The sequence below is a fragment of the Lytechinus variegatus genome, chromosome 17 (genome assembly GCF_018143015.1).
Source record: "Lytechinus variegatus isolate NC3 chromosome 17, Lvar_3.0, whole genome shotgun sequence".
Lineage (NCBI taxonomy): Eukaryota > Metazoa > Echinodermata > Echinoidea > Temnopleuroida > Toxopneustidae > Lytechinus > Lytechinus variegatus.
The window spans coordinates 30,178,977-30,201,133 of NC_054756.1; the positions used below are offsets into that span (position 1 = coordinate 30,178,977).

The 22,157-nt window shown below is 38.4% G+C and overlaps 1 protein-coding gene across 1 annotated transcript in view; it reads right to left on the reverse strand.

The window, feature by feature from the left end:
- Nucleotides 1-4,278: 4,278 nt before the first annotated feature.
- Nucleotides 4,279-22,157, reverse strand: part of LOC121430656 (nuclear receptor coactivator 6-like) — a 42,599-nt gene continuing 24,720 nt past the window's right edge. Inside the window, exons 3-5 of the mRNA XM_041627988.1 lie at nucleotides 12,148-18,660; nucleotides 10,343-10,879; nucleotides 4,279-7,932 (exon numbers count right to left, since the gene is read on the reverse strand). Of these exons, the coding sequence (XP_041483922.1) occupies nucleotides 7,874-7,932; nucleotides 10,343-10,879; nucleotides 12,148-18,660 (7,109 nt within the window). The 3' untranslated portion in view covers nucleotides 4,279-7,873. The remainder of the gene's footprint in view (nucleotides 7,933-10,342; nucleotides 10,880-12,147; nucleotides 18,661-22,157) is intronic.

Genomic DNA, 22,157 nt, shown 5'->3' on the forward strand with positions numbered 1-22,157 from the left:
GATATAAATGATTATTAAACTGTATATCGCAATTTAATTTAAAAAAATTACATCTATATGTGAAATGTGGGTCAAATATCCATATAATATATTAAATTAGTCTTTTGAGTTATAGCTATATCAAAGCAAAAGTTGGTATTGACTTTGTTTTCTGTAAGACATGCATTATTGAAAAACTCTGCATCTGGTGCTATATGTTTAGATAGATTAATCTGATATCTCATATGTGCCCAGTCCTGAGAAGGGGTCATTAACTCTCCTTACCCTTTACCAATAGGAGTTATAGAATTTACTAGTCAACAGGTTTACAATGAATTATATACCATGTTATATTACCTCCGAAAGCTCAGGTTGAAATGTATGGGATACTCGATTGATGGTAACAAATAGAGTGTGAAATAATTATTTTCTTCCAAGGTAACATATGCTTTAGCCTGTCTACATTGTTGGTAAAGGATCATTAATATGTTAATATGAACTAGAGTCAAGTATCATTTAACATTTTCCATATTACAAAAGTGTTGAAGGTATGGAATGTGTTTAAAAAAACATGAGAATTTAAATTTTGCAATTTTATCATCTGCGAGAGTTTGAATGTGCCATCTAGCGCCCTCTCTTGACAATGTTTTTATTTGAAACAGCTCTTTGAACACTTACTAGTGCTTTTCCAATTTAGTAATTGAATATAGAATACTGAAGTGATGACATCAGTTGCCATGGTATCATGGAATGAAAGCGTGTTTCTCATAGGAGAAAATGGTTGCTATCGGAATGATCGCTTGCAACCTATTTTTTAGACGAGCCAAAATGTAAGCAGACGATCATCAGGTGCGGCTCTGTTTAGAACCAGCCCACCATGATACCATGGCAACTGACATCACGCTTCGGTACTTTATTAAAAAGATACTGACAATAATCATATCCTGACATTCAGTGTTTGAGTGGGGTTTTATGTAAATAAGATATAAACAGGCACCTGATTGAATCATGTTTTGATGTAAAATTGCTGGTAAATTTAATCCCAATAACACATTTTATCTGATATCATTGTTATCATGGCTGTTTTAATTCAAGCACATTCAATATTAATCTAGGAATGAGTATCAGTGACACTGATATTTTGGAGATTTACCAAAACTAGAGATAGGCATAAAGTGAGAATTGTTTGCTTAAAGTAATCTTTTCATATCTGTTAGAGATCTTTAGATAATAGATATGTCTGTAAAATTTGTATTATTCTTCTTAGTGATTATGAAAGCTTGTTTTTAACCAATGCTTCCTCATTTGTATAAATTTGATTTGTATCACCATGAGGAAGGTTATACTGTGAGTGTGAAACTGCCTTAGTGTAATCATGGACTAGGTCCATGGTGTAATAGAGATAAATTACTTTGTGTGTGAGGGGGGGGGGGGCTTTTCCATCAAACTTTTAGATATTACCTTTTTCCCTAATGGCTTTCAAAAAAAGTTCAAATTTCTGAGTGTAATTGATTTATATATTTAAAAAAAGGAAATGTCCTTCAATTTTTTATGATTGAATCTTGCCTTATCAACTCAAAGAAATGATTTTACATAATATGTAAAATCATTTATTATTATTTTATGCAATCCAGATATTCTAGAATTCGTGCAGTTGGTGCACCTAAAAATCCCTTTTATACTCTATACATTATTTTTCTATACATGTATTTCATTCTAGTGTTCATGATAGCCTGTTTTATTAATCTCTTACCTTTTACGTCAGAATTTTCTATGCATTGGTTTTGTATAAACAAGAAGTGAATTAGTAATAGTAAATTAACTGTCAAACAGTCAAAATTCTATGTGTGTGCATTGGTAAAAGTAGGTATATTAAATTCAGTCATCTAACATCAAAATATAATTCTAACTGTAATTGTTTGTTTTGAGTTCATTTGTTGTTTAAATGAATTTATATTTTCCTTGGCATTATTTTATGAATATTGTTAGAGTATTTGTCTCATCTCTTGTCTTACTCTGTCTCTCATCTCTGTATTACTCTGTCTCTCATATCTGTATTACTCTGTCTCTCATCTCTTGTCTTACTCTGTCTCTCATCTCTGTATTACTCTGTCTCTCATCTCTGTATTACTCTGTCTCTCATCTCTTGTCTTACTCTGTCTCTCATCTCTGTATTACTCTGTCTCTCATCCCTTGTCTTACTCTGTCTCTCATCCCTTGTCTTACTCTGTCATTCTCTTGTCTTACTGTCTCTCATCTCTGTATTACTCTGTCTCTCATATCTGTATTACTCTGTCTCTCATCTCTGTATTACTCTGTCTCTCATATCTGTATTACTCTGTCTCTCATCTCTTGTCTTAGTCTGTCTCTCATATCTGTATTACTCTGTCTCTCTTGTCTTACTCTGTCTCATCTCTGTATTACTCAGTTTCTCATCCCCTGTCTTACTGTCTCTCATCCCTTGTCTTACTCTGTCATTCTCTTGTCTTACTGTCTCTCATCTCTGTATTACTCTGTCTCTCATCTCTGTATTACTCTGTCTCTCATCTCTGTATTACTCTGTCTCTCATCCCTTGTCTTACTCTGTCTCTCATCCCTTGTCTTACTCTGTCATTCTCTTGTCTTACTGTCTCTCATCTCTGTATTACTCTGTCTCTCTGTATTACTCTGTCTCTCTGTATTACTCTGTCTCTCATCCCTTGTCTTACTCTGTCTCTCATCCCTTGTCTTACTCTGTCATTCTCTTGTCTTACTGTCTCTCATCTCTGTATTACTCTGTCTCTCTGTATTACTCTGTCTCTCTGTATTACTCTGTCTCTCATCTCTGTATAACTCCGTCTCTCATCCCCTGTCTTACTCTGTCTCTCATCTCTGTATAACTCCGTCTCTCATCTCTGTATAACTCCGTCTCTCATCCCCTGTCTTACTCTGTCTCTCATCTCTGTATTACTCTGTCTCTCATCCCTTGTCTTACTCTGTCTCTCATCCCTTGTCTTACTCTGTCTCTCATCCCTTGTCTTACTCTGTCTCTCATCCCTTGTCTTACTCTGTCTCTCATCCCTTGTCTTACTCTGTCTCTCATCCCTTGTCTTACTCTGTCTCTCATCCCTTGTCTTACTCTGTCTCTCATCCCTTGTCTTACTCTGTCATTCTCTTGTCTTACTGTCTCTCATCTCTGTATTACTCTATCTCTCATATCTGTTTTACTCTGTCTCTCATCTCACTCTGTCTTTCATCTCGTCTGTCTCTGATCTCTATTCCTTCTCTTCTATTGTTCTATCCTTAGAGGCGATGCAAACAATCTTGTAAGCAATTGTGTAGATCAATCTTAATCATAGTATACCAATCAATTGTAAAGTGAAATACAATTTAAAGACTTAATGATGAAGGGAGCTAAATTGACATGTCCTTTATAACTCCTCTCTCAATATTGCACCATGGGGCAGGGCATTACAAGTTTGACACCATGCTCATACACCAAAGCAAGCCGGGGCGGATCCAGGATTTTCCAAACGGAAGAGGGCACATTTGACAAGCAAAAAAAAAAGTTTTCGACCCAGAAGTAAGGACATATCATAATTTGTTTAAAAAAAAAGGTTAAAAAAAAGGTCCTCACTTTCAATAGGGGGGGAACTACATTACAAATTTTAATTGTGCCTCTCTCCCTGGATCTGCCAGTGCACCAAAGCACTTTATTTCCATGGCAAGGTGGTGTACGCAAATACATGTACAGAGAAAATAAATTGCCAAGCCTGGGGGGGATGGTATACTTTCATCCTATCATGAAATAGTTGAGGCATTATTCAGGGAGGGGAAAGTCCATGACAAAATACTTATCGATCCTTGAGATCAAATGATCATTACTTCATTAGGGTACATATTAATAGTCCATGAATGAACATAATATCCATATTGTAATGATGGTGCCCATCGCCAGTTAAAATTCATTTCAAATATTTTTCAAACCTACATGTAATATTGCCACATCTGAACTACATGTAACCTTGGTTTAAGACTCCTTTGGAATTCAAAGTTTGTAAGAAAACAGAACATTTCATACTTTTATAAAAACATTTTATTGAAAAAAATCTTTCACATTGACAAAATAACTAGCACTTCTTGTGCTTCCTTACACATAATAATCTTTTCACTCTTTACAGAGTGAATGATTTAAATGGCAAATACAATTCACAGATTATTAACATGCACCACAAATATAAAACAATGTGCTAATAATAATAATAATACTATCAATGTATCATTAAAGAGAAAAAAACATTTCAGTGAGGACATAGCATGAAACAAAAAACATTCAAATCTAGAAAGACCACACATATAATAATACATACATATATCAATTATATTCTACCAAGATTTCACTTGATTTTTTTCTTTGAATACTCTTCTCAATTTTCTTCTCCTTTTTTCGGACAAGAAAGTTTCATGATTCCTTCAATTCAAAAGCTTTATCAACCATCCTTATTCATTGAGCCATTTTATTACTGTTTTGTTGTGTTTAAAAAACTCAATAATACAAAATAACAAATGCAAACATTATTGAATATTCTTTTTGCTTATCTAGCATTCGAATTAGAATTTCATGATTTCATGGCCAACACAAAATATTTACAATACACCTCTGTAGGCATTCTCTGTCTTTCTCTTCACAATCTGATATGTTATCAAACATGTTGGCCCGAATTCACAAAGGTGGTTTTGAAAACCAATGGTTGAGTCCATGGTTTATGCAGATTTCCTGTATAAACTACGCTTAATTTAGCACGTATCGGGAACGTGTATAAAGAATGTCCTATGCTGATGCGCGCTTTTGTCACAGTGCACCAAATTAATGCCTGTTACCATGGTTAGATATGCTATTTCATTCACGAGTCCACTGTTTGAAGAGTGGACTCATGAATAAAATAATGTGGATACTTTGGCACACTGTGACAAAAGCGTGCATCAGCACTGGACATTTTTTAACATATGCGATAAAATAAGCGTAATTTATACAGGAAATCTGCATAAACTCTACCATGGGTTTTAAAAACGGCTTTGTGAATTTGGGCTTAAAGTAGATTCATAAGGATTTATATCCATTCTAGTTATGTGAGTATACAGACTTAAGAATACAATAAACATATAAATGGGTACAAATCATCGGCGTTCATCCGAACCATCGTATCAGTCAACTTTGGTCAAAAAATTGATTTTGGGATTTTTGCAGAAAATGGAAAGTACAAGTCCTACTCTATTCATGACTAAATTTCTAGGCAGTAATTTATTTTAGTTTAGTTTCTGAGATATGAGGGAATTTGCAAATGAGCAAATCCCATTGGAAACGTGTTCTGTATTAGAGCAACAGAGTGATACATTTTGACTGACTGCGATTTCAATTTGCGCGGTCAGTCAAACCATTGTATCGGCACTACATTGACTTTGCACATGAAAAAGCGATACGTTTTGACTGATCACTTTTTATTGAATCGCTTTTTCCCTAAGACGCTTTTGTACAGGGAAAATTTAAGCCGCTCAAACCGAAATTACAAACATGTAGCCCTTTCGCGAGATTTTCTCAGATCCTTGGTTTTATGTAAAAATAAGGATACCAATGTCGAGTAATTGTCTTGGTCTTTCCAAAATTACAGTAAACTTTAGAGTCTATTTTCTCGGAAATGGGTTTGCACTGTCACATGTGTGGTTTTGATGACCACTGACAAAATTATTAACCAAACGGGAGATGATAAGTTTCAATATCCCTGTTACTACTTGGCACCATTTTGCCAACCATGTCTAGAAACAGATTTGGTCAAGAAATCCAAATAGTCTATTTGTATGTATAAACATGGAGCTATTAACCCTGCCTATACACATTTAAAAGATAATTGGACCAAGTTTTGGTTATACATTTAGTAGCAAATCACAAGGGCATGCAAATCATGTTATTTTGACACATGAATTCTGAAATCCAATAGTCTTAATACAGGGGCTATTTCTGATGCAATAAGAATAACTTTCATCAAGGTGATAAAAAAATAATCAAATACAACAATGTCACCGCTTCTTTTACATCATCCATTGATAAGCAGATAATAGCCTATTCAAATGTTCAGCTTTCCCCCTTGAAGTTGAACAGATATTTACTTTAATTTAGATTTAATTCAACCTCTTATCAATTTCCAATACAGTATCTTAATCCCAAGACTTAGATTGTTTTTCAGTATACAAAGGCCGTACAAAGTTTGGTGTCAACCATTCAGTGTTATTGTTGTGATAATTTTCAGCACTGCACAAATTTTGAAATGAAGCCGGTATTAGACAAAACCTCAAGATGTTGAGCTAATGTAATTTGGACCATTTCTGTAAACTATAATTTGCCATAAAAGCAAAGGAAAGCGATCTGAACTATGCTGCCAATGTCAACACCAGAACAACAACAAAAAATGATATTAACCAATGTCTAATGACTGGCTTTGATTGGGGAACATTCGGCTTCCATGGAAAAAGCATTATGATTTTCTGACACCAGAATTTTGAAGAAAAAAAAGCTGAAAATAAGTGCAATAACATGACATAAGAGGTGTGTCAGCTGAAGTAGCTGTCCAAGTGAAAGACATTCATCACCTCATCCTCAGTCTCTTGAAGACTAATATGTGTGGTATATACATTGTACAGTGCATAACATGTGTTATATTGATTCTGTCCTGGGAATGTAAATCAAGCCGTTCATAATGTTATGCATGAAAGTCAGCGATGTATGAATTTGCAGGGAATAATTTTCCTGGTATTACATCACAATTTGCTCCACATGTTTGAAAGACTTTTGTATAGCATATTTTTACATAGGACTGTACATTACTTAATTGAAAGTGTTTCTTTTTTGACCAAAAATGCTATTATAATTTATAAAACAAAATTATTCCCTGATATGACATTCAGTATAAGAGAGGGTCAGAAGTCATACATGCACAGCTATGGTCCTCTGGGCAGATATACTGCAGGGAACAGTTTTGCTTTACAAATTCGAATAGCATTTTTGGTCATAAGAGAAAAACTCTCAACTACAGTAAGTACCGGTTATGTACAGTCCTATGTAAAAATAAGCTTTACAAAAGACTTTATGCATAGCAGTCTTTCAGAAATGTGGAGCAAACTGCAATGCGATACCAAGAAAATTATTCCCTGAACTTCCAAATGAAAACAAATTCTCTGATGAAAGTTTCCCATAAACTAAAAATGAATACCCAAATGATATTGACCATGATGTACATGTATCATGATTTACTGTCCAGTTATGGTTATTATGATACATGTAAGTTTGCCATCATTAATTAAAGAGCATAGGCATCTTTGTACTTTGCCATTGTTCATGTAAGTAGCAAATCATAATCACTTACACAAGGGCAGTATCAGGATGTTTTGATGAGAGGGGGTGGGGGGAGGCAAGATGCCCTCAAAATTAGAGTTACATGGCCGGACCTATATTCTGCTTACTTCTTACATTCTTTTTTTTTATGAGATTTTTTTTTTAACAACTTGAAAAATAATGGGGGGGGGAGGGTGGTTGCCCGTCACCACTGGTGCCACCCCTGCAGTTTCTTAATATTCTAATTGATTGTCTGGATAAGCTTTTAGGCAATATCAAAACTTTGCATTTAAAATTCAATCCATCATCTTATTTGCAGGAAATTTCTTTTGAAAAGATTCCACATCAGTTAAGTGTCTTGACCTCTGCACTTCATCCTCACAAAAACACCTTGGGACTGGTTTCACAAAAATGAAGTCTTACAACCCACAAAAAGGTGTGCTATAATTAAAATGCATTTCAAAGGGATGTGAAAACGGTGTGAATGTCCGGGTCCTCAGCAATACAGCCTCATCTTGAAACTTGTATTCATTTCTGATTGGTCTTTCTTCTCTTGTAAGCAGGGATAGGCCCATAGTACATCTCCGCTGTTATAAAGAAAAGAAAAATATGACAGTTTAAACACAAATAAATGCCAGTTGAAGGAACACGCTAAAAATGGGTTCGAAGATAATTCTATCAAATGTCCACCAAACTAGTCGTATCTATTTCATAAAACATGTGTGCCAAAATATTTTTGAAGAAAATGTGCAACTGAGAATTTGAAAAAAAAAACAAGCGTGGCATTCCAGCCTGATATTGTTTGTTTACCAGCAAATAGTACACTGTCCCACATGTGTTAATTTGTGTTGGTGATCTGCAGTGTGGTCATTTTTTTTCAGCTTTATTCCACAATTTCACAGGATTAGGTTTACAAACCAGGTCTAGATCAACCATAATATGGTGACAAAAATTTTGATTTTAAAGACTTACTCATGAAATAAGTGTTTGCAGAACTATAGACACTGAAATGCTAAATCGTACCTCATACTAACATAATTAGGCCATGACTGTTAATTTGTTGAAATTATAGAGAAACACATCAATGAAAAGCAAAAGCTTTATTATGTACAACTTTTTAAGAAAAAAGTTCATGATTTTTTAAGGGATTTATTTTGTGACGTCACATGTCAGCTGTACCCACATATTCTGCACAATTCCATAATAAATTACCATATGAAAAAAAATTGTTTCCCCTTTTTTTCAAGTTAATAAAAATAATGTCATGTATAAAAGCAAGGATGTGTTTAGCTGTCAGGCTGCGATGCATTCAATATTTCATAAAACAAGTTTCAAGCAGGTTTTTTTTTGTAAGAAATTAAAACTTATGAAGAGGATTCCTGTACATGTAAGTACAAAATCTGTTCAAATTGAATATTCTTCATCCTTCCTTAAGCTATTCAATTTGATGGACAAAAATTGTAAGTTAGAATGTCCAGTTAATTTAATAAAAAAGATAGAAACAATGGACAATAACCGAACAACAACAAATGAAATAATCATTTATCAACAATGAGGAAAAATAAACAATGTTAAACATTGCGCTGAGTCATGAAAAAAAGAGAATGGCTCTGTAAAACTGAAATGGCTCCCTGAAAAAAAAAGGTGGTTCATGAACTAGGCCCAAGTCGTGTCCGAATGTTTTTGTTCCGGAATACGCTGGTGTTGCGCCGGTCACAATCCGGTATCCCAATAAATGAATTCACAGACAGGGAAGTACAAAAAAGTCATAGATTTAAGAATATTGATTTCATTTCTAAACAAACAAAAAAAACGAGAAAAATATCATGAGAAGACAGGAAAAAACTTGCCAATGTTTACGTGGCAATCTTGTTCTCTTTGTTAGTAGCTCAGCTACGAGACGCATAGAGTCTGCCCCCTCTATATGCGTCTCAAACATGTAGCTTAGCTACTAATAACTTAGAGAACAAGATAGCCTCATAAACATTGGCAATTTTTTCTCCATCTTCTCAAATTATTTTTCTCGGTGGTCACCTGAAATGTAACTAAGAAACCTGGTATATTATTGGTAAGACTGAATAAAACGTACTCGATAATCATGTAAGATATTCAGAAGAAGAAAACGTTAAACTATATGTTATGTATTACCTTTTTTATTGGAATACCGGAAAGGAAAAAATAAAACTGGAACCTGCACACATCGGACGGATTCTGGTATTCCATCCGTTTCGACCCAGACCTACATGAACCATGAGTCTTGTCTAATATCACAATTGAAAAATATGCTATATGATCTTTTGACCTTATCATCCTCATGAACACATGTGTCGTATTACCCAATGGTTATTTGTACAAAAGTAAACACAATTTATGCAGAAATAAAGAAATAAGAGCATTTGAACAACTTGACCTTTTGACCCCTAGATGACCATTGACCCATCACCCTCATGGACACATATGTTATATTCCCCAAGGATCATGTAAACCAAGTGTCCACATAATCCAGAACTAAAGAAATAAGAGCAAGTTGAACAAAAATTCTCACATAATCATTTGACCTTTTGACCCCTAGAAGACCTTTGACCCCATCACCCTCATGGACACACAAGTAGTATTACCCTAGGATAACATGTACCAAGTGTCAACATAATTGACGCACAAATAAAGAAATGACAGCAAGCTGAACAATAACCAACATTTTTGTAAGATATAACCTCATATCATTTGACCTTTTGACTCCTACATGACCTTTGACCCCATTACCCTCATGGACACACATGTGGTATTAATACCAAAGGATCATATGTATCAAGTATAAAAATAAATTATGCAGAAGAAAAGAAATGAGAGCAAGTTTAACAAAAACTTAAACATTTTGGAACAGACTAACAGACCAACAGTACTCGGTCTCTACTAAACTTTGTTGCAGGCGAGACAAAAGGTAATTTTAACACTGCAAAATAGAACTTTATCCTATACCAATGAAAGTAAAATTACCTTTTGCATTGTGTCTCATACTCCTTTTCCGTGTAGTCACACCATCCTGATCAGACATCCCATCACCATCTTTATCAGAAGTAGAAACTAAAGATCCACTTGAGCTTCTGGTTCTCGTTCCCATTGGACCACCTTCTACACCTGGTGTGGTGGCCGCCCCTGGAGACTTTCGACCAGACCGCCTTGTCCTAATGCTTGGAGAAGTATCCTCGGTAGTTGGTTCGGACAGGTGTGATTTAGGCGTTTCTGAACGTGAGCTTGTAGAATCTGTGTCCTCATGGTCTGGAAGTGGCACTTCCTTAAGTATTAAACCCTCACTGGATGATGCTGTATCTTTGGCTCCAGGAAGCTGTATCTCTGGTGCTTTGGCAGATTCCTCAGACATCTCAAGGGATGTAGGTTTTGGAGTGTCAAATGGTGTCTTTGAATCATCTTTGTCTTTGCTTTCTGATGATAAGGTAGGTATTTCAGGGGTTCCACTACCTTGCACAGAGGTGGATGCTTTGGATTGAGTGCTCTCTTTATCACCACTGGAACCTTTATAAAGTAAAGAATGTCCATAAACATGATCAAATACAAATCAAATAATGAAAACTGAGTCAAAATTTTGGATTAGGCTTTCAGGCCCCATGAATACCTGTAAACTCTACGAACAGCAAATTATATGTTCTCAAAATTCAGTGACAATGACTCACAAATGGAAAAAATAATGAGTATAATCAATACAATAATGACTACAGGTTGGTTCACTACGTAATATGAATTTTTTCTCATTAAAAAACATTAAAAAAAATTACTGCACTATACAAGATCAATATATCTCCTAACATCTCAAACACACACTAGGCCTGTGATGTATCATGAACCATGATACTCTGTTGTTTTTTTTTCGTACGATAAAATACAAAAGAGTTTCAATAAATCTCAAAGCAAAGTAAAAGTTTTGAATTATATATTCAAACTAGAATCCTACATAATAGAAACCTTAGAAATCATAGGGCTGACTTTGAAAAAGAAATCAGGCCCATGATTAACAGCTACAATTGATGTTAACCCTAAAATGCCAGGAGGGGGGGGGTTGAATCAACCCCCCTCAACATTTTCTGCAATCATTCCGCCGCGCAAATTTTTTTGACCGCGCCACTCACAGAGTTAATAATTTTAAATCTCGCGCATCTTTTGAGACCAAATTTACGACACCCGGGTATGCGGTTCCGAAATTACGTAACATTTTGTAAGTGCATGTCAGACCAAAAATTGTTCCAAAACGTGATTTTGTGTACAAAGTCAATGCAAATTTAGTTTTCTCATCTTATTCATAAAGATATGATTATTTTTACTTTAAACAGCTGAAATCAATTGATTTAAGCATAATTATGCTTCAAAAAGGTTGTGCAATAAATCTGGTGAAAAAAAAAGAAAAACAAAATTTTGAAAAACAAAGAAATACATAAGAGATTCATAAAACAATAAAATACATAAGAAATTGATTTCCAAAACGATTTTTTTTTCAATTGTGATTGTTAAGAATGCTACAAAGAATATTTTCAGCTTTATTTAGTGAATTAGAGCAAAAAGTATGATTTATGCATAAATTAGCATAATTAATTCATATAAAATAAAATCTCATTATTTTGGAAAATTTTACCATACAGCCTTGCAGATTACATCGCACACTACCAGCGTGCAAATTTTTGCGGCGCTTGCGCAATCGGTGGCCGAGATCTCAGGGGGGGGGGTTGAATCAAAAGCCTGGCCTAGTTAGGGTTAAAGGGCAAAGATGCATACTTCAAGATAATACTCACTAGGGTCACTCATCTCTCTTGTCAATACTGGTAAAGTTGGCTCTTCTTCACATTTACTGACATTTGTGATGGCAGGCTGGTCCTTTCCTAATTCCATATGGACAGGGGTTGGTGGGCCATCTGACTGTAGCACTGGAAGCACAGGTTGTATTGCTGCTTCAGAAATTGGTGTACTCGTCACTTGAGTTTCTGGACATATGGTGGTGGCTGTGGTTTGGGAAGTTGGTGGAAAGAGTTCTTGAGTGACCTGGGCTTTGTTGATGGCATCTAGAACAGTACTTGCAGAACTGAGAGTTCCTGAAGTCTGATGATGCTGAGCAGGGGCTGATGTACTACTTGGAATAGGTTTGGTATCTTGTCTTGCTGTTGCAATGTTTTGTTGAACAGAAGACACATTAGGATTTGGAGGCAAAGCAGATGGATGTACTGGAATGTTCTCAGTAATTTTCACAGAAAATGCAGTAACTTGAGAAGTAACAGCAGCTTCTGGAACTGTACTTTGTACAGGATTCACAGATGAATGAATTGCTGAACCTGATGTTGCAACAGGCGCAGCATTAATAGCTGGTCCTTGCTGATTTGATTGAGTTGACATAAGCGTTGAATTGGCTACAGGCAAAGATCTTGGCATCTGGACCTGGGCTTGTGTGGGAAGTTGGCCTTGAACACCAAGGCTTCTACTGGAATCACTTTGCTGGGACCAGTCCTGTTGCATAACACTCTGCTGTTGACCGATGTTACTTGCCAGTACCTCATTTTGACTTTGTAAATGCATGGCTCCACTCTCAATATTTCCTGGAAGCTGCTGTGAAGTGTGAGAACCCCCCGGAGGTACTGACGATGGATCGAACTGGACTGATCTCGGACTGCCTACAGGTCCTCTAGCATATGACTGGTGTACATTTGAAGGATGGCTTTGTATCATTCCTTGTGTGGTCACACTTGGATGACTCATTGTGGCAGGCTCTGTCACATTTGACACAAGCTGATTTGGAGCAGCTTGTCCTTGCTGCAGTGAGGTTGTGACAGGCTGAGAGGAGTGGTGAACATTACTTCCAGGTAATCCACCTCCCATGAAATGTGGAGACATGGGATGCTGTCCTTGTAATTCCATTAAGCCAGGTGGAAGATTTGAAGTACCATGCATCTGCCCAGTAAATTGTTCTTGAAATGAATGATGTTGATGGATATTCTTCATCATATGTCCGCCATAAGGGCCATATTCATTAAGAGGGGACATCATTCTCTGAGATACTGGCATCAAAGACCTCATACCATGCGCAGGACCACCCATGACTTCTCCTAAAACTGTAGGTGAGTGTCTCCTATCAGTCTGTGCAGGAGGTGTACCCCCTCTCATCAGAGTGGAACTACCCATTATCCCTTGTCTGTAGCTTGAAGGAGGTGTTCCCGATCTAGGTGGGGTCAATGATCTACCACTGGATGAGCGCCTCCTACGCTGCTTCAAAGCAGGAAAGTCCAATGTGTGTTGAGGGGGTGGTTTGATTTCTTCCTCATGAATGCGGGGTGGACTCAAACCACGAATGGCAGATGTGGCAAGTTTAGTTAAGTCAGCTGAGTCGGGTATACTTCCAAGAGCTTCAGCAAGTTGAGGCTGCAAAATTGGCATAGGTGAGGACACTGATGGTGCTTGAGTTGGAGATGAAGAAATACTGAGTGGCTCAGAAATAACAGGCGATTGTTTTCCACCACCACTTCCTACGCTGCTTCCCGAGGAAGAGAGTTTTTCTGTACTTCCAGAAACTGTTCTACCACTGGCAGACTTTGCAATAGAACTCAATAATGCGCTTGCACTGCTGAAGGCTCGATCACTCTGGGGGCTGATACTTCTTTGACGTCTTACATTTCGCTCAGCTGATGCCCCAGGGGACTTTGCCTCTGAGGATTGCACTTTAGAAACCTGTTCCATAGAAGGATCTCCCACATGTGACACACCAGAGATTGTTGGAAGCCCACTTTGGTTGGTTGGTGACACCCCAGGAACAGGGTGAATATCTTGACCCTGCACTTTTGGCTGCTCAGCAGTAGAAATGTGAAGGCTATCTGAAGGGGTCAATGCAATTGTTGCTGGGGGTGTTTTCCTCATTTGCTGATTGGGAACAGGAGATTGTAAGGGGACAGAACCTGATATTGTTGCAGGCACATTTGGTAGAGATGCTATTTGTTGAACACCTTGTGTTATTGCTTGGTTTGAACCAGAAGACCCAGTTGCTGTTCCTGCTAATTTAGGCATCTGTATGGTATTCTGCATTTGACTTGACAAGTCTCCATAAGGCTTTAGGATAGGCATTTCATCTTGTTTGAGGGTTTGCTCATGACCTTCTTTTTTAACAACTACAGTTCCCAAATCAGATGATCTACTAATGGATGGTCCTTCAACAGCACTTCCTGTGGTATTTGCAGAATCTACTTGGGTTGGTGCTACCATTTGTCCAATATTCATCATGATGTCTTCTTGTAATAACTGTTTAACTTCAGATCTGCTCTCAACTTTATGTTGGCTTTCTGTTGGTCTCTGCATGGGGGCTCCTACCCTTGATATTACAGGCTGCATACTCTGCCCTTGTACTGATGAATAAGCTGTTACACATGTTACAGGTTGTTGCGCAGCTATTGATGTAGTTGCAGCACTCTGTACTTGTGGGAGTACATTGATTTCACTCAGCAAAGCCTTCAGATGAGATTTATCATCTTTCTTCTCAATCCCTCCTGGTTCACTCACTTGTGTGCCATACACAGGAGGATTTGATGATGTCCTCACCAACTGGCTTTCTCTTGGATTATTGGCCAGTTTTTCCATGAAACGAAGCCCTTCAGATGTCATACTTGTTGATGTTGAAGGTGGCAAGCCAAGGGGCCAGTTGAGAGGTTGATTGCCAGAGAAGTCTGTTTGTGCTTGAGATGGAGGTAACATGCTTTGAGTCGTGGATGGACTAGCCACTGCAGGATTCATTTGATGAGGTGTACCCTGAGAAGGGTACAGTTGATTTCCAGGAGGAAATGAATGTGACTCTGTTTTCGCCATTTGTTGTAACTGAGCACCAAGCACTTGATCAGCAACACTCATGGAACCAAATCCCATTTGCCTACTTAAGTCTACCATTCTATCGATTGTCTGAATACCATCAGTCGATGCTGGAGTGGAAGTCAAAGTCATTGTTGCAGGCTGTGGTAGACTTTTGGCTGAAGAAGACAGACTAAAATTCAGATCACTCTCTTGCCCAATGACCGGATTTACCATGCTCCCACCAGCATGCATGGATGTTACAGGTACATTCACATTCTGCCCAGTAATTTGTTGAGTAGAAGTGACTGTGGGTGGAGCTGCCATGCGCGGAGGAGGGGCGGTCATATTGCCTCTGGGGCTTCCAGCAAATCGTTGAACCAGCCCTTGAGATGCTGTACTGCTTGTTGGTGGTGCTCCACTCGGGGGAAAATTTGTTCCTCCAAGGAATCCTCTTGAATAGGGAATATTTGGATAACTAGAAGTATGAGTCTCTCCTTTATGAACTTGTCCTCCACTAATGGGATGAGAGATGTTACCCAACAGTTCTCTGGTACTTGGAGGAGGTGGAGGAGCTGGAGGATTAGGGCTCATTGGGGAAGATATTTTTTCTGAAGCTTGAGAAAGCAGATGAGTTTTTGTTTTTTGTTTCTTCTTTGAGAGAGCTGTTGTTTTTACAGTTGGAGTAATCATTTTGAACTTTTGCTCCTCTTCTTCTTTCACTTCTTGAACAATCCTTGCTGCCATTGCATACGTATCTCTCTCTGCTTCTGTCATGGATGCCATTGCAGATTCTTCATCAAAAGAGTGATCTTCTTCCATCTTTTCCTCTCCAGCAGCTGGTTTAATTGAGTCATTTCCTGGTTTGGGAATAGAGCTCTGTATAATGCTACCTGCTGTGCTCTGGACCTGTGATGCAGTTGATGGAGAAGTGGTGCTTGCTGCAGATAATGTACTACCAGATACTGTAATGGGAGTTGGATGTTGAAATGCAGTCGTTTTGGAAATATCTGGAGTAATATTGGGTGTTGCGATGGGTGTCGGCAAAAATCCTGATGCCATTCTTCCTCCAGTAGGAGGTGTCTGCTGTCTAGGTCCTACTCCTGGAGGAGATGAGGACTGTGACCTTCCTGATATAAGAGCAGCAACTGACGGAGGTACCTGTGGTGACTGTGTCCTACTTGGATCAAAGTGTAAGGATGGCACAGGAATGGACATTCTAGGACTTGGTCCACGAGGAACGGCTCTTAACTCTGGTCTAGCAGGAGGATAGCTTGGTAAACTAGGCCCTATCTTGTTTGGCAATGATACAGGGAATCCTGCTGTGGTTGATAGTGTAATCTTCTCGGTTGATGTTGAAACAGGTAAACTACTAGTAGATGTAGGACCTGCAGAACCCATCTGGATAGGTGGTGTGCTGAAAATTGGCTGAGGGTAGGACATGGAGTAGGGGGCATTACTCTGGTTTGATACATTGTTTTGGGCCTGTTGAGGAAATGGTGATTGGCCAGGAACATTGGTTGCCTGTGGTTGTCCTGAATTAGAGAAGAGTTGCTGTAGTTGCTGTTGTTGCTGAGGATTCAAGTTTTGTAACTGAGGGTGCTGATTCTGGATTTGTTGTAATTGTTGTTGCTGTTGCTGCTGTTGCAGTTGGTGATGCACCTGCTGCTGTAATTGTTGTTGTTGAATTTGTTGCTGTTGCAAATGTTGCTGCAACTGCTGTAACGTATGATCGTTTCTAGAAGTTGCTGAACCTCCTGAGGTTACTGTTGAAGCATTAGTATTCTTTATCTCTTCTGAAGCAAATGAGAACTGTGTGGCTGTAATATCACTCTGTAGGAGATTAACAAGCAAAGGGCTTGTCAAAGAGGCAGTTGCAGATTTCTTGCCATGATGTCCTAATAAGTGATGTCCTGGAACAAAATTTTGCTGCGTGTTGGTAACTTGGGTTTGCTGTCCATGTGACGAAGGCAATTGGAGTTGCTGGTTTTGAGTAAACAACAATTCAGACTGTCCAACCTGACCTGCCTGGCTCTGTTGGATTGTTGTCCCTTGTGGAATTGGCAATTTGGAACCAGAAGCATCAGAGAAAGGGAAAGTTGACATTGCAGTTGTTACTTGTGATTGAGAAAAGGGAAGAGATTCTGGAACTGTTCCAGCTGATGTTGAGATTGATGTTGATATATGCATTGCACTTGATTGCAGAGAAGGTTGCATTAATCTAGACTGCACAGGTGTATCTGGACTGAGTGGGTTGTTCATGAGACTTGGTGGCAAAGCTAGATTGGATGGCTTACTTTGCTGAAGCGGATCTTGAGATGGAAGGGGCGGAGGGGGATTATTCATAGTTTGTGGGTCTGGAGGCATGAGTGGAGGAGGCAGTGGAATTTGAGGATGATTCTGCTTTTTCTTGCTCTTGCGTTTCTTCTTTGGGGCTGGCTTTTTCACTTGAGCTGGAGGTGGAGGAGGCCGTGTCGGAATCCCAGGCTGCTGAATGTTGCCCATTGAGCTAGGTAGGGTTTGATTTGCAGTTATGTCCATTCCAAGGCCCATTCCTTGATGCATGGAAAATGGCAAGTGCTGCTGCTGCTGCTGTTGCTGCTGTGGGGTTTGCTGAGGCTGGAATGGCATTTGATTCCATTGCTGCTGTTGCTGTTGTTGTTGTTGCTGCTGTTGTTGATGTTGCTGTCCTCTCTGCGGAAAACCTGTTAGACCCCAAGGGAACATATTTCCCTGCTGGTTATTATCCTGCATCATACTGCTTGGGGTGAGATGGGTATTAGGAGGTATGTTATGTCCTTGTGCCAAAGTTGCCATTGAACTCATTGGATTAGGAGACATTGACTGAGCTGTTGGGGTACTTGCTCTTGGCGGAAAGCCCCCTCTTTGATGGTATTGATTTGTGTTGTGACTATATCCTCTATTCATGCCCTGAGGTATAGGAGATTGAGAAGGAGGTACAACAGAATTCCCCTGCATAACCATTGGTCCAGGAGAAGGTGTCATGCCCATTCTGGATGCCATTGCCTGAGGGGAGGCATTTACATTCATGCCTATTCCTTGATTTTGCCCAAGAATGGATGAAAAAGCTCCATTCTGATTCAATTGAACCTGTGCCACTTGTTGTTGCTGCTGCTGCTGGATTTGTGGATGCTGAAACTGCTGTGGCTGTACCTGTTGCTGCTGTTGATGCTGCTGCTGAATTTGTTGTTGCTGTGGTGGTGCTTGCTGAGCCTGTTGAACATGTTGTGGCTGTTGTTGTTGTAGCTGCTGGGTTACTGGTGCAGGTGGTGGTGGTGGAGGTGGCGGCCCTGTATTCAAGTCAATAACATTTCCATTTTCCAGTTGAACAGAAAGAATTCCAAGGTTTCTTAGAGACGGATCTCCATTTTGAGCAAGTGAACGTAGGTGAGTGGCAGCATGGCGTGGAATGTTGAATGTCACCTTGATGCTGTTCCATGGCTCCACTTTATGAACAGATAATGTATCTACAGAATACAAACAAACAAAACATGCAAACTAATTAATATTAAGGAAAGTCTCTTCTATCTGCATTTATTTGAGTATTGGTCAAGCTATGAGACTATATACATGTAGTACGGAGTTTGAAGTTTTGGTAGAAATCATTAATAATTTCCATATTTATTATCACAAAAAAATTTTTAATTCTGTCCAAAAAGGGAAGGGCAAATTTTGTTGACAATACTTGAACTGGTTTTTCACTGAAGCAGGCACATACATGGTCATTTTCAAACAAAAGTGGACATGGGGGTGAAAATTAAAACTTGCTAGAAATCATTAGGCTTCAATGTTTTTTGAAACTAGACATCTTAAAGTATATTTTTCCATTTCATTTACATAAAATTATTAATTATGTCTTGAGATACAGTGAATTTTATGCAAGGGAAATTAAGTGTTACAAAATGTTGATTTTGCACTAAAATTCACATATTGCCTATCACAATATAAAATTTGTATTAGAAGCACATTTGTTGGCAAGATACAAGCTGTGTATTGTATCTAACTCCTAAAAAGCAAAAAAAAATTCTGTGAAGTGTTTTTCTGAAAAAAATTGGGTTTCAAAGTTTTCAAAACTGGTTGTCGTGTCACTCACGTTTTAAATGCATAAAGTTTTCTAGAGCTGTGTATTCTGAAAATTAATTTATCCCAGTACTGGAGCAAATACAGTTTATCTGTACCTTATTGTATATAAAGTAACTTGGTCCAATGTGTTAAGGTAAAGCTAAAATTAACAGTCAAAGTTGTGTCGTGTCACTCACAATGTCGTGTCACTCACGAAATGTCGTGTCACTCACGGTATTATATTGTGTATAAAAAGGGACATCCAGTAATTTTTGAAGCGTTTTACCAGGGATACAGTCAAAATGTTGTTCCTGACATCATTTAGGCCTATTTTAGTCTAATAGTTTCCTCCATCTTCCTAATTTTACTCCTTTTTATGGAAATATTGAATTTGACATTGAGTTCATCTATTTTCTCTCCTCTCCGTGGTTGCCTTGGTTTAAAAAATCCTGACAATTTTCCATTGGTGTGAAGACTCAGATTTTTTGGTGAATGTACTGTGATTAAGAATATAACAACATAATCAATCAACACAAAATTGTGAATGTATCAAGAGAAAAACCACTATACTTAAGCAATGGACATATTTACAATGCATAAAGGGTTGGTGATGGTGATGGTTCAAGTCATACCTAGGTATTACTCGAACATTCTCTGTCTCCATTTACAGAAATAAGCAGAAAGTTCACCTTTCTTTTGAACAGCGTTCTCGCCAGTGTATAATACGCATGGTGCAAACACCATGCGTGCGGAAATGGAGACCAAGTGGAACCATGCGTAAAATTTCAGCGACATTCGTGGCGACATGCGTGGAAAAATTGAAATGGAAATATTCAGGAAAAAAAATACACTCCATGAACTCATCTTAGTGATATCAACTTCATTTATCGGGTTGCGCCGAAGTCCCACCACTTACAGGCCTACTACGGCTAGGAAAGTGGCAAGGCGCCCAGCTAGCTCGCGGCTGCTATTGCGGGCATATGACGGCACGGTAAGGTCGTTCCGTTGCCTATTCCCCCGTCTGCCCCGTACATCACACCGGCTATGCTCCATGACCTACCGGTAGCTGCGCTTACTGATATGATGGGAGTGGAACTTGGAATAAATGCATTGTATATACAAGGAACATGTACTTGTACTGTGTTTGTCATTTATCCCGCCCTCTTTACACACAATGAACGAATAGCAAAGGAGTTGTACTGTGTTTGTCATTTTATCCCGCCCTCTCTGCACACAATGAACGAATAGCAAAGGAGTTTGAGAACTGTGCGTGACCGCTATATTGCATGGATGTTAGGCCTGGGACGATTGTCATTTTTACCATTCAATTATTTCCTGAAAAAATAATCGAATGATTCGATTGTTCGTCGGGAATCAGGTCTTTTAAATCAGAATAGTTGACCTACTTTATGGTGAAATCTCCATCAAATTAAGTCACATGTTTAGAATAAATGAAAGTAGGACCCTTTTCCCCTTCTCCATGATATTCATATCAAAAGAAACTACATGAAATGAGATTAAAACTTTCAGTTTATTGTTCCAATGAAAATCCTTCCTAAATCCATGCTGGTACTCTGGTATTATGCATGCATCCCTCCAAGTGCCACACCCCTGCATATGAATGAATCAGCCCAGATCAGAGTCCAAAGTCCAGCAAAGCCCAAAGATGTAAACAACTCATTCATGAACTATTCTTTGAGACTGACCCCATGCAGGTGGACCATTTCTTGAACAATTTCATCCCTTGCCCACACCATGTCCCCGCCCCCACTTGTGGCACTGCCCACGATTCTACACATGTATTTCAAAAAAATATTTTGCAAAATATTTAATTTGAAATACCTTTTAAAATTACGATTTTTTATCATTTGAACCTACATGTATAACTGGGTCTATTTTTGGAGACTAGTCGAGAAAGTACCGGTGAAGACGGGCGCATGTTGGAATGTAGTTTTCATTGTGTGAGGGGGATAGAAAAAAGGTTGCATTATTGTATTGAAACATGAAAGGAATTCTCCGGCTCCCACCCTTATCTTTCTCTAGCTCTCCCTCACACACACACACACACACAGATGGGGGAGGGGTCAATTTATTTCTGAAGTCATGACCTCTCCTGATAAGGGAACCACTGCCTTCTTCTTTGTTTCCCCAAAAGTTTCATTGGCTATCCGAAGGTCCAATCAGCTCAAGTGAGCTTGGTTGTGTGTTTTCTTATTGTTTTGTGCACGCAGACAATGAACTCATTTTGTGTATCGAGGGCAAGGTTGGGTGGGATTAAAAAAAATTCGGAGCGCTTTCATGTTGGTGTGTAACTGTGAATGTAATACAATCATTGATTATTTTTGAAAAATTATCTCGGTAACATAATTTTTAAACCTGTCTGTATGAAGTGTCATCATTGTCTTCTTGTCATTTTGTTATTATTACTTGGGTATTCGAGTTCTCCCAATGTCATAATCGGGATCTGCCGAACATTCGATTTGTGTAAATTTTGCTAATCGATTGGTGATTGGCGGCATGCCAATCGAACCATTCGATCAATCGATGTTTACTCCCAGGCCTAGCATTTATGTGCATTTGTGTGGGCTTAAAAATACGCCACAATGGGGCTTCCTTAGCGTCTCTATTTGATGAAAAGGCCGTCGCTTCCGCGCTCCGCACCCACCCCCCGGGAGTGGCAGCACAAGTCCCCGACATGGGTGAATTTTTTTCTGGCGAGAACGCTGCTTTTGAGTAATGTTATTTCTTTGTTATACTCAGCTACAAAAGTCACAGATCCTTTTTTGAAATTTGCAGAAATTATAGTGGTAAAGTAATGTACATGAGATATAAGAGATCACCATGAACAAACATTTTTTTCAAATTCGGAAAAGAAAATATTTTTTCTTTTCCTTCTGATTGA